General features: G+C 39.2%; 2 protein-coding genes across 4 annotated transcripts in view; both read right to left on the bottom strand.

The window, feature by feature from the left end:
• STK17B (serine/threonine kinase 17b) overlaps positions 1–2,077 on the bottom strand; it is a 21,766-nt gene extending 19,689 nt beyond the window's left edge. The window contains exon 1 of the mRNA XM_085299496.1: positions 2,026–2,077. The gene's annotated coding sequence lies outside the window, so the exon portion shown is untranslated. The remainder of the gene's footprint in view (positions 1–2,025) is intronic.
• Positions 2,078–5,021: 2,944 nt separating this feature from the next.
• HECW2 (HECT, C2 and WW domain containing E3 ubiquitin protein ligase 2) overlaps positions 5,022–13,225 on the bottom strand; it is a 150,583-nt gene continuing 142,379 nt past the window's right edge. For all 3 annotated transcript variants that reach the window (XM_085299492.1, XM_085299493.1, XM_085299494.1), the window contains one exon: positions 5,022–12,428. In XM_085299492.1, coding sequence (XP_085155618.1) covers positions 12,317–12,428 — 112 coding nt within the window. In that variant the 3' untranslated portion in view covers positions 5,022–12,316. The remainder of the gene's footprint in view (positions 12,429–13,225) is intronic.

Raw genomic sequence — 13,225 nt, 5'->3', positions numbered from 1 at the left:
GGCCGCCGGGAGAGCGCGGCCCGCCCGCCGCCGGCGCTGCGCCGGGGGAGCCATTTTGTCTCCGCGCCTGGTCCCGGCCCGGCGGCGGGGCTGGTCGGGGCGCGGCGTTACTTAGAGCTTTACAGCTCGAGGAGACCTGAGAAAAAAAATTCAGAGGAGCTACGATTTATTTATTTATTTCTTAAGACCTCTTTTGAGGATAGATAGTAGCCTTMAGTGCTCTTCGCAAATCGGATGAGCTTAAGGGCCTTCTGAAATAGCTGCTCCCGCTTTGTTTGTCAAATTGAGTTCCCTCCCTGCGACTGTGCAGCAACCCAAGGGGCTGCTCGAGAAGGCTGCAAACGTTCATTTCAGAATAGATGTGCCGTAAGGGCAGAAATACCGCTGGAGCGTGCGTTTAAGAGTTACGAACTTCTTTTCAGCAGTGCACCTTTACAGTTACTGGGCTAGTGCTCTTTATGCCCTGGCACTGCCAGCAAAATGGCTCATTACTCTACGCTTGGAGGGGACAGTGTCTAAGTCATGCTCCACAGCATTACTTACCTGAAGACTAGTTGAGGTAACAGGTGCAGTTTGATAAAATTGAAAGTACAGGACTTCAGAATATGTTATACCAATACATTTGGCACAGTAACATCACCTGCTAAGAACAAGAGCTGCTTTTGAAAAGTAACTCCCACTCACTTGACCATCTATAATTTTAGCATTTTGAGCAGTAGATGTTTTTGATCATCAGTCGAACCTTCACTCCCTCTTACAGAGCTTGGCCATCTCTGCACAAAGCTCCAGCCTAGACCCTTTCTTCATTATAATGTGATTTCAAATAGCCTTGCCAAATAAAATACTAATGTACGATCCATGGAAAAGATGCATTTTGTTGAGGTTCCTTGCACAGTATGAAAAGCAAACAGCATTCCGGACATACCAGATGATCCACAAGAGTAAAATTTAAAGATGTCTGCAATTACGATGCTTTTGGTTATTATAGCACATGGTGCCAAAAAATAAATGACAGCGCTTATGTCCGTCTCCTTAACTGTTTGTGCCCCCTTGCAGATTCTTTCACAGCCAGGATTTACTGTACTTTCCCCTTCAAGTCCTGAAAGCTAAATAAGTACTAAAAACATTTCATGTCATGGGAGTATTACTGCCGCCTTTGTTATCTGTTTATATAATGCCATGGAAGCACGCATGGCACTTTACTGAAGGGTATGATTGGCAGGACTCCACCCCGAGGACTTTGGAATTTTAATTAGATACCACAGAACGACAAAGAAAGGGTGGAGAAGGGGGAATGGCAGGGTGAAGGTTACAACAGTGCAGGATCATGAACTATGTTTATCATCATACATGCATCAGCTTGTTTTTAAAAATCAGTTCTAGTAGAATTTAGGGTGAAGGTCACTAATAGATGTTTTTAATTAACCAGAATGCATTAGCTTCAGAATTCCTATTCTTAACACTAACTTTCTCTTGCTTTCCTTAATTATCTATTAGGATAGACAACACTGGCTTTTTGCTCTCTTTAAAAGCTTTTACAGATGGAAGAATTTTCTCTTGATCAATTTTCCATCTATCAAAGATGTCACGTGCAGCTCGTTTTGATCGGAGCCATAGGCCCTTTAGGAAGCTAGYGTTTTAGAAGAAGCTGAATTCCCTCAAGTATTGCTGATTTCAACTCAGACCTACCATGGGGTTGATGAAGTTTGGACCATATAGACAGCAACCTACCCTTTTCAGCAGCTAACTCGGTTGCTGCAGTGAAGGACAAGTAGACTACACCAGTTAAGGGCTACATAAATGGAAGTTGAGACTCTCCAAGACTTCTTCCCCAACTTGTTTGTAATAACTACTTTGACAAGACATTGGCAAGGAAAGATGTTAATCTGTAGCACCAAAAAAAGGTCTCCAAAACATGAGGCAAAAGAATAATTTCACAAAGCTGTTAGTCTACCTTCACGTGGCACAGCCACAAGTACTCAGTATGTCCTTAACTAACATATCACATGCAAAACAAAACCTTACCTGAGAATCTTCAGTGTCCAGAAGTTCAAAAGTCAGGGGAAAAGGTCCATGTCTTCCATATGTTGCCTCTACTAATGCAGCCATCAAGCAGCAACCATCTGCCTGCAACGTGGGAGATAGTTGTCGTGCAAAGTGCCCGCAGTTGTTCGCTTGCTGGAAGAGCATAGTGTTGGCATGCCAGACACCACACACAGCAGGCTGGCAAAAAAGTATGCTGACGCACTCAGATTATAGCATAAAACTGCCTGTTTTAGGGGTGATATTCCTATGCTTAGGCTGAATGTTTTCTCTCATTCTGCAGGGATAAAATAAGCAAGAAAACAAAAACCCAAATCCATAGAGATTACCCATGGCCCAAACATGTCTATRATAGTGCTAGTAGCTGAAAAAGCCTAACATCCCAAATACCGAACTAAAACAAGAAATACTTTAAGCAGTATAAATAATATAAACAACATTTAATAAATATTCTAAATAACATTTCCAACATGCCCCTCCTAACCAGCGTGCCATCTCCTGCCATATCTGCTGTAATTCTGGAAATGACCTAGTAATTGAATCTGCCCCCACCAAAGGCAGTATCATATTCTTATTTTATACAGGTGTTTAAAGAGCCTGGTTTTGCCAGTGTCGAAATTTCTAAAAGAATGTCACCACAGTCACATGCAAGAAACAAGTAACAAAAAGCAGGCAACTCTGCTCCATGCAACAGGCAAATACTGACTGTTTCACCCAGTTACTGCTTAGCAGAATTGCCTCACTGTGACCTTGCACGAGCTTTACACAAACTCCAATCTCAACAGTGGAGGGAAAGTGGGCAGTTGTGGTGTCACTTATCAAAGATCAGACCAAAAAGGTCTTAGGAGTCTGAAATCCAGAACTACAGCAGAGAAGCGAGTCTGGAAGGTAGTCTTAAAGCCTCTTCTGTTCCCAAATCATCTTCCCTTTAATGATTTAGGTTTGCTTGCATCACATTTCTGCTAGCAGGTACTGCAAGACTTCATTCTAGAAAAGCAACTTAAAAATAGTAGAAATACTTCTTTAATATTAGATTCTAGAAAGAGCATTTATGAAAAAAATAATATAGCAGAAGCGGTAACTTGTCATTTAACCATTCTAGAACAAACATCTCATTGGACTATGTCTGAGTGGGAAGAATTCTCAAACAAATCCTATGTAAAGACCAATATCGCTTAATAGAACTAGCATAATYTGTTACAAAAGCAGAAGGAATCATTTGGTGGGGGCCACTGACTTTTACTGAGAGGCTAATCGTTCAAATGCTGCTCAACAACTCTGTGTCAGAAGTCAGCTACRGTTACAGGCATTTAAAAAACATAGCTGATACTCCACTGAAAGGCAGAGAAGCCTCGGCTTCTCCAGCATGTTGATTGTCGCATCTCGTGCTTTGTTCGTTTACTTTATGATAGCCTTCGTTTCAAATGTAGTTCTTGTTCAAATTAGGATGCGCGTTGTTCCAGAATTCTTATTTTCTCTGCTTCCAAAATAATGATTTGCAACATGCCAAACTCTGCAGGGCACCTGAAGTCATTTAGAAAAGGCGAGGCAAGAAAGGTTATCATCTGGATTCTCCAAGTGTTTTAACCTGCTGCATATGACGTAGAATGATCTATAGAAAAGGGGTACTCATTTTAAAAATGATGTTACGATACATTCAGAGGCACAATGAAAGAGTAAATTTCCAAAGTGGATTTTGTAAGAAGATTTATTTTGAATTAAGTGATTTCATGATGAAACATGGTCTTAAACAAAATAGATATCAGTATGAAAATAAAATTATACAGAGAAAAATCTTTTCCCCAAATGTTTTTGAATAGCCGGAAATACAACACAACAGTCCTGTATTCAACTGAGTAAATAATTATGCAAATTTGTGAGCAGTCAAACATTATAGTACATTCCTTGAAGCCAGGCACAATGAAATGCCCCTGTAACATACTCAGCACATTTCACATCTGCTCTCCCTGCCTCAAAGAATTTGAAATGTGATGCAATGTAAATGGAGAAAAAGACATACATCATCTTAATGCTTGAAGCACATTTTCCCCATTTAGTATTTTGTGAGACATATACCAAATTCAGATGAAATTTAAATTGCCTTGTAGAAAGATAGAAAAATCTGGTATTATATTTGATATACAGTCTTGTGGACACTAAACTGAAAAGTATGGAAAGGATTAAAAAATACACCGCTTGTTCTACTTAAAGCTTAGAAATAAATATGCACTATAATTCTCAGTGCCTGAAATTCTTTAAAAACAAAGAACTTGGTATAAAATTAGATCAGTTAAATTGTCAAAAATGAGGGAGATGCACCTGTATACCTGTTAGATTCTGGATGCCTGCATCCCCACTACAAAAACTCATAAAACTATATGCACTTTTGAACATACTGAAAACCAAAACTGTAGCCTCATAAGGACAAGAATACTAAATGACTTGGGGGCACCAGCCTTCCATACCAAATGTTCAATTTGGTGCCTTTTTTTCTCTAAAGTTTTCCCTTTCTATATTATATCAGCCCTTATGAGTATAAATGTTCAGTCGCTTATAGAAAAGGCAACCTTGCTGATCCAGATTCGCGGATGCCCTCAAGGTTATACCATCCAAGGAAAAACAGAGTACAAAAGCATCCTCCTAAGATGATGTATGTACTTAGTATCATTAAAATTCTTCCTCCATGCAATGCTGATAATAAACATCAGTCTCCTGAGTGTTAAAGACTCATTGCAGGAAAATGTCCTGCTGTACGGAACTTTTGAAGCATCAGGGTCCAACATACTAGTCATCTTCTAGTTTGAGACTTAAAAGTTTATATGTAAGTTTATACTCCTACCACCTGAAGAAGAAAACTTGCAAAGAATTCTGCTCTTGACTTTTGTACTCAGCTTCATCCAAATGTCTTGGTTTTTAGGTAAAGAAACAGATCCTGAAATTCTTCCTACCTACTTCCTTTTTTTTTTTTTTGGGGGGGGGGATGATCTCACTAGAGCATGAGAATTGGCCAAAGTCATTGTATTAACACCTAAAATAGGCTTTAGAAACTTTACACCAATTCCAGAATGACAAAAATACCTCTTGGTGGAAATTCATGGTTCTTATGCAACCATAACATAAAACCCAGCCAGGTAAAATAAGCATGTACATTTTCACACATCTAAATGTTAGGTAGTTAGGATTTGGCCCACTACATTTAAAATTCAAATTATCATTAGTAGTGATGATCTGATTTTTTATHAGATGTCAATTACCTTGCCAATACAGCTAGTAGTAAACACAATTGTAAAAACAAAGGCAAGTAAGACTTCGAAACACCACCCTTTTTTATTTAGAAGCCTTCATTTTCTTGAGTAGTCCAATAAAAAAAAAAAAAAAAACAAAAAGAAACAACCAACAGAGAAATTATTTTTTCTGATCAGCACTGCTCAATATCCTATTTCCATCCCTACTCGTTCAGCTTTGTTTTCACTCTAGCACTCTTCCCTGGCTGCATTTTAAATGCTGTACTTCCTGTGTGGAACCGTATCTTATCATTACAACGCCTACAGTTACATTCCTGCTTTAGCATAAATTGTGAGGGTTCAGGTATTTATTTGTTTATTCATACAGGAATCTATTTTAAAATCACTCAGCTCCAGTATCTGACTGCAGTAAGCACTGCAATTGAGTATCACGTCTGAGCAAAATCTTTATTACTTAGACTCATACTATCAGACAAGTTAATGGAGTCAGTATTTTTAACTATAAAAATAATCATTTTCTTGATTTAAAATGAGAGATGCTGAGAGATACATCAGTGGACTATGTCATGAGCTGCCCATATTGCTATTAACAGGAAATGGAGACGTGAACTATGTTTTGGAAGAAACCCATTTTAAGGGTTGCACGGCTAGAGCCTCCAGCTGGGGAAGGCCTCGTCTGCTGCAAAGCAGCAGCTCCCTCGCCTCCGCGACTGCTCCATCAGCACCAGCCTGCCCCACTGCGAGGGCTGCTCTCACCTCCAGCCAAAACCTGCTAGAAGCAAGTGGGGGAAATTCTGGTGATAGAAAACTCTGCAAGAAAAATCCCCTGCCTCTTTATTAACTTTGCAAAACCAAAGTCAAAGGACATTCCACTACCGGATACCTAATCAAGTATTTGATTTTCAAATATATTTTATGACAACTATGGAATGAAGAGATCTTTGTTCTTAAATCACACAAAGATCTAGATTCCAGAGTAACGTTTAGGCTCTTGACTCTTTGGACGGAGGGGAGGTACTCTTGTTGCAAAGGAGACCGGTTTAATTCTGTATAGAAAAGTAAACGAAAGCACAATCTTACTCTGATAACTGTAGTTACAGTTAGCATAGGTGGCCAGTGTTTCTCTCAGGGTGATTGCAGGATTATGTGCAATTGAAAGGGAGAGGATGGCCTTTGGAAGGCAGCCCAGAAAAAAGGACACCAGACTCTTGTGGAGTATTGTAGGCCTATACACTTAAAAACCAATTACCTTGAGATTAGTACAAAGCTACGTTAAATTAGCAGGCCAGTGTGCCTCCTGAGGGCACTCTCGTATATGGGGCCTTTTCTGGTAGGGGCTGATTGGTAAGTTTCTGAATGTACTAAGAACAAAATAACTGTGTACTGAAAAACAAAATATAATTTCCATTATTCATAAGTTTTTAAAAGAATGAAGGATTCAAACATAGCTTGGCTGTATACTGCATTCACCGTAACTTTAAGAGATTTGTTACTATACATCTACAGTTAAAATTTATTATTATTCTTTAATATGGTCTAACTGCAGTTGCTGCATAATGGAAACAAGTTCCAAATGCCGATTACTGATTCAGAAGGGGGCTAATTAATGAGCACAGTATTTCAGAAAGCCCTTGGGGGATATGTCAATGGCACTTCAAATACATACAAATATTACAATGGACTGTAACTGCTTCAGAGAAATCCTGCACTGTCATCCTTTTAAACTTACAATCTGGAGAAGTCTTTTGGAGCAGTGACATTTTAACATCACTGATTTTAAACAGACCTCTCAGATTACAAGTTTAACTAAAAATACCTATGATGTAACATGACACTGAGCAAAGCTGACAAAATAAGGTCCTAAATTAAGTTTTCACCTGAACAATACCGTTCTTTAAATTAAAACGCAACACATGCTATAGAAATGGTATTCTACTTTTGTATGTTCAGCTTAATGATTTTGCATCTTGTTAGTTATGAAAAAGGGTTGTAAAAAAGCTTTTAACCTTGCTGTCTTTTCAATAATTTTTTTCATAATATTTGCTCAATGTGTATTTATCTTTCCATCAGACAAGCAATTTCAAATTTAACCCCTTAAACTCTTTCTTATGTTACAATATTTAGGCAAAAGGTTAGATTAGTTCTATAGCAGCCACTGCAGTTGTGCTAATAACATTGTAAAGGTTTTTTTACTTGCAACATGTCAGCTAGTCAACCCTTAATATGTTTGCATTCTATTTTGGCTTGCAGAGTAGAGGCAAAATGCAAATAGTTTAACAAACCAGGTTTGAATAATTATTCTGAAATTTTACTAGGAGTAGAATTTGCTTGCCTTTTGAAGGTGGCAAGCAATGGATGAGAAAGGGAAATAATAGTGGTAGCTGAGTATTAATACTGTAAGATTCATGTTAAGGCAAAAGTCTGTAATCTTATGACTGGAGACAATACTTATTGCTTAATTAATAGGAATGAATTATGCTTCCACACAAAATCAGTGGCAAGATAAACAGAGCTACTAGTATAATTTAAAACAAGTAAGTTTCACTTGCTGAAAAGGATAAACTAGCTTTATATTACAGGAAATGAACTTATACAGGATACTCCCACACAGCTAGCACAGATTTCCATTTTGCAAGTAAGAATTCCTTCCGCCCAGGCCATGGTGCTTGTGAATATCTCCAGGACCATCAGCTGTTAACACTGGAGGCACTCAGTAACCCTCTGCAATTAATCCTGAGATTACATAGAACAAGCAGATAATACTACTCCTAATGCTTCAGAAGCAAGCTTTCTGGGGACGTTAGAAAGATTAAAAATACAAAGGAAACCACCAAACTGTCTTCTTTCCAGAACTAAAAAYGAGCAAACTACCAGTCCAGTGCTCTGCTGGCTTACCTCATGCYATAAAGTCTATCTGATGTCCTGCCAGCATGCTACTGCCTAGATTTGCAGTTTCCCTGAAGATTACATGTATTTACCATATACTGTATGAYCAGAGATTAACAACTTTAATGCAGAGTTTATGTGGTGCCCAGCAGGCCTGTGCACTCAGATAGATTTCACTCTAGATATTCTCTAAGCAATACTAACACCTTTTTATGGTAGGTTCACAACATGGATAACAAAAATTATTTTTGAAAAAAAGGGGAACTGTTTGAAGAATATCAAGGAACACTTGATGGGGGTGTGTGTGTGTGTGCGCACGCGCGCATGCAGGCATTTCCAGTAGAATTATATATTACATTGGAACTTATTTTGGATTAAGAGAATCCTTTCACATGTTAATCTGCAACCTGTAGCTGATGGTGTTGCACATAGCCATCTCCTAACTGCACTGGGTGCTAACACAGCTAAGGTGACTCCTTCTGCCTTGCAGACTTTGAGTGGGTGACTGCTTGCTCTAGGAGATGACACATCGCATAAGTTCAATGATTACCATTTTTTCCAGTGTATTTAGCAGTGTTGCAGTTAAATCGATTGCTAGTAGTACCAAGCGTGTAAATGCACATCTGCTCGGCCAGGAATGCTGCACCCGCATGGGGCATGCACCCAGGATCAAGGTGGGCTGAGTCCCTGGGYGCCAGGGATGCAGGTACGTGCCAGCCCTGTGTGGACACCCAGCCACGCAGGCTGCCTGGGCTCACCACTGCTTTTAGGCTAGCAGTGCCATTTCCAGCAGAGCAGGAAACCCAGGCACCTCACCTGAGCTCTCATGGGTACCCCCCAGCCAGACTGTGCGTGATGGAAATGCTGCGGGTTATGAGAGCACTGGCTGTCACCGCGCTGTAGCTGAAGGGAAGCTATTGCCTGCTCCATGTAGCCTGCTCACGCGAAGCTCCTTCGCAGCGACTGGAAAAGCTGTGAGAAGACAGAGCGTTTCAGGAAGGTTTCTCAGTCTCTCTCTATTCAGGACCCTTGTGCCTGCCACTGCACATCATAAGCTAAAGCCCCGGGGTTGTTTGCAGCACTCATCTGCAGGACACGAAAGTTGGCTTTCACTCTGAGAAGTGGTTAATGGGAATGGCTTCCCATGCGGAAAGGAGACTATTCCATTCAGTAGCCAAGAGATGGGGGTATGTGGAAAAGCTCAGGCTTCGTTTCTTATGCTCCCCCACTACTCATCTCTTCAGAGCACCAGCATTGCTCATAACATCACAGGGCACCAGCCAAGCACTCGAGGCAACCTTGGTAGCCGTTTCCAGGCAGCCAGCTCCTCATTGCTCGCACAAAGCATTCTTCCAGCATCCTACACACAATGTTGGCAGTGAAGGAGGAAGTAGCAGATTTTCCTTAGTCCTTCTCAGTCCTAGTGCTACATGAATTCTAGACTTCTTTCTTTTTCTTTTTTYAAACTTTCACCTGCCGCACTGGTGATCCTGTCAAATCTTTACAAAATCCAAGATTATGACAAGTAACTTCAAATATTTATATATGTATAAATACAGAACAAATGTGTGTGGTAGGTTTAAATAAAAATTGACAGATGCATTTATTATTTTTGATTTGTACAAAAGCATAACTTAAAGGCAGACTAGTATAAACTTCTTTTGTGCCAAATATTTAAACTTTTCATTCCAAAGAGTTTCTGATTCAAAGCTCGCAGACAAAGTTTCCACCTGGGAAATCACCTTTTTAGATAACAGATAACAGAGTATTGTAAAATCAAAATTCTGCTGTCTCTCAACCAAGCAAAAGTTACATTCTGCTCTGAGTGCCAAAGTTTCAGCTACTCAATGAATTGACCACATGAAACAAGCCATGCTGGAGTGACGTGATGAAAAGTGGATTTGCCTACTGCTCAAGATGTGCACTAACACCTGTGACATGCATTCTTAGCAAAGATCGATAAGTATATGAGTGAAAGTAGAATGACATGTTTGGATTTTCCTTTGCTACTTCGTATCAACCAGAACTAGTGTAAGAAAACTCGTATTACTTGAGTGAGTCCCAGATGTCATGCAGAAACTGAGTTATTCCTGAAGTCAAAGGATGCTTTCATTCTGATTTTGCAAGTGGGTTTTCCTTCGCACAGGTAACACGTACTCAGTAAGCCCAACGAGTTTCCTCAGTCTTTGCTGCTACCACCACAATTGCACCTGCCTTCTGACCCGGAGGGTGGAATGGCAGCCTCTGCCGACGACATCTTCACTGATGTTCACTTCCATAGGAAAACACTCCCAAAGAAACGAGTAGGATACCTCCCTTGAGGTGCCCTTTCCAGAGTCTCCAAAGTGAGCATGTTAAGTTTACTTCAGAAGCTACCTCTCCCACAAAATAGGGCTTGCTGTGCTTCTGTGCTATCAGGAGGACCAGCATAAAGCTAGTTTCACGTTCTTGTCATTCAGTATCCAACTGCAACTTTCTGAATTTTTAAAATGTGCTGGATGTACTGTATCTCAGCAGCTGTACAAGAAACCACGCACAGCTGTGTACATATTCCACAAGACCATCTGGAGGAAAGTACCAAAAGTGGATGCAAGCAAGTCTTGTGTATTTCAGCAAAAATAAGCTTAAATAAATTGGTATCATGCAGTGTTTGATATGCCATAAAAAAGAACTAATTCAAATAACATTTGATAAGAAAACGACTTATCAGTGAAAATGCAAGCTTAAAAAGACTATGAAGAGTTTACATCTTGTAGGTGTTCACTGATATGAGACAGTGGCATTATAATCAGTGGTACACCTTAAAGTAGGTTGCTCATGAATTTCCAAACGAGCTAGTGTTTTATGGTGCTGTACAAATAAAAAGTTGCGGGGAACATATGAAATATTTGTATTAAACTCCATTGCRTTAAGTTATCCAATGCATGAAAAATGATCCAGATGCATTTAAAATAAATGCATATTACAATATCACATATAGTAAGTATTATAAAATTATTACTTATGTGCACAGTCCTGATATCTATAGACATGGCACCGTGAAGAAAGMCTGGTTCCTAAGCATTTTATAGATACTTGATAGTGATGCAGTTTGCTGTCAGTCAGATCATAATGTCCCTTCAACTTTGGTACATTCAGTGCAAAATATTCTGGGAGTTTTTTTTTTTTTTTTACCCTTATAAAAATAAAAGGCATTTTTTTCCCTTGAGAGTGCTTAAATAATAAACACTAGCACAATGCTTGTTTAAGCATGGAAAGTGACACAAACAGAAATAGCATTTTAGTTTGCTTTTTTTCCTGTTTACACTCTAAGAAACATAATATAATGAACCTATAAAAATAAACAGAAGTCACTGTGTAAGGAATTTTTCCTGATATGCTGTGATAAATCGCTAGTTTCTTCTTAAAATAGTTTCCATGCAGTATAAAGCATAAAATCAGTCTTATTAAGTTCATTTTATAACAGCTCATTTTTTGCCATATACACCACTTGCACATACAATTCCACAAACCTCTTTAATGCAACCCGTTGTTGTGACATCCTTTCCTGCTAACTTTCCTTCCAGTTCACTTCTGYCCCATGAAGCTGAAATCTATGGTGCGCACCATGCAGGCACTCGTAGTCTTAGGTATAGCAAGTACTGGATATTCTATTATAACATATGGCATAAAATAATGTACCTTTATGAATCTTCCCCAAAAAGTCTCATCGTGTGATTTTTCGGTAACTTAGTGCAGGGGCTGAATGATTTCACATTTTGACTTGAATTTTATATTCAACGACTTTGGTGAAATCCAGTTTTCAGGTACATGTCAGTTTTGCTGTAGCCATGTTGATCACAACACAGGATTGCGTTTCTTGTTTTCTTGGAACATGAGCATAAAAATTGTGGCAGTCCTGAAAAACTGTGGCTTGCAAGACTTGGCTTTTGCTGCACATCAGGCACACTCTAGTGTCACCGTAGAGGATTCTGCCACTACCACAACGCTTTTAATTGCTTCATTAGCTCATTCAYGGAATCTCATTATTTGAATTGCATCATGAAACAATTTTCCTCTAGGAAATCCAATACAAACATTATTTCATTCTTTGAGAAGACAAATCCACAAAGTCCAACGAGCTGGGCACTGTGGTTAGTGTATCACTCAAGTCCAAAAGTACTTGTCTCTTCAACTGCTGTCAACAGTTTTTCATATAACATAGAGAATGACGGATAAGGGGGAAGGTCCAGACGATTGAAACAAGTGTGAGCCCTGCGAGGAGTGGAGGGGTGGGGGGGGGGGAAGAAGAGGCCAATAAGTGCATTATTCAAAAGTTCAAAACAAAATACACAAACTGATATGTGCTTGTGCAGAGATGGATAGTCTTCTTTCAGAAGACGTGCAGTCAAATCACATTTTCCAGCTGAACAAGTAGTGAGGTGTAATCTACTTTTTCTAATCAAAATAATTCAGTGAGAAATATTTGTCAAGGTCTTTAGAACCACAGTAATAGCTCAAAAGGGGTAGTGCAAATTTTATTCATTAAATGCGCATGAGAAAAGAATGATATAACATGGTACAGTTTGAACAGGATTTTCTGAAAGCTTGTTTGTAAATGTATCTTATGAGAAGTAACATTTTTCTCTGCACTGATGATATTTGATTACTATATTGGTAATCATGAACAGTCCATTTTCAGTAAGAGGTTATTGGATTTGATGAAGTATTAAAAATACATGAAATGTGCAGAAAACAAWCTGATGTTCATATAGGACAGACAAACCAGATTCTTTTCATTGTGCACTTCCTCAGCTAGCATATGGATTGTGTTCCTGGGAAGTTGCTTCTTGTGCTGATTTACACGTCTACAGCCATGGCCCTGCAAGCCGCTGACCTTTAGAATAATGCCTTCTGTAATTACATGAAACTATGCACGTACCTCCAATGTACCTTCACGTGTTCTTAAGAGGATAAATATATGTTTTATTTCTCAGTTTCCATAGACTGCCTATCTCAGTCTTTTGATACGCTTTGAACTCTTGAAACTTTTTCCAGCAAATGAAAGGAGA

This window comes from Rhea americana, unplaced genomic scaffold (assembly GCF_003343005.1).
Source record: "Rhea americana isolate MKP2758 unplaced genomic scaffold, rheAme1 scaffold_15, whole genome shotgun sequence".
In the NCBI taxonomy this organism is placed as follows: Eukaryota; Metazoa; Chordata; class Aves; order Rheiformes; family Rheidae; genus Rhea; species Rhea americana.
This window is presented reverse-complemented; position numbering and strand designations above follow the sequence as displayed.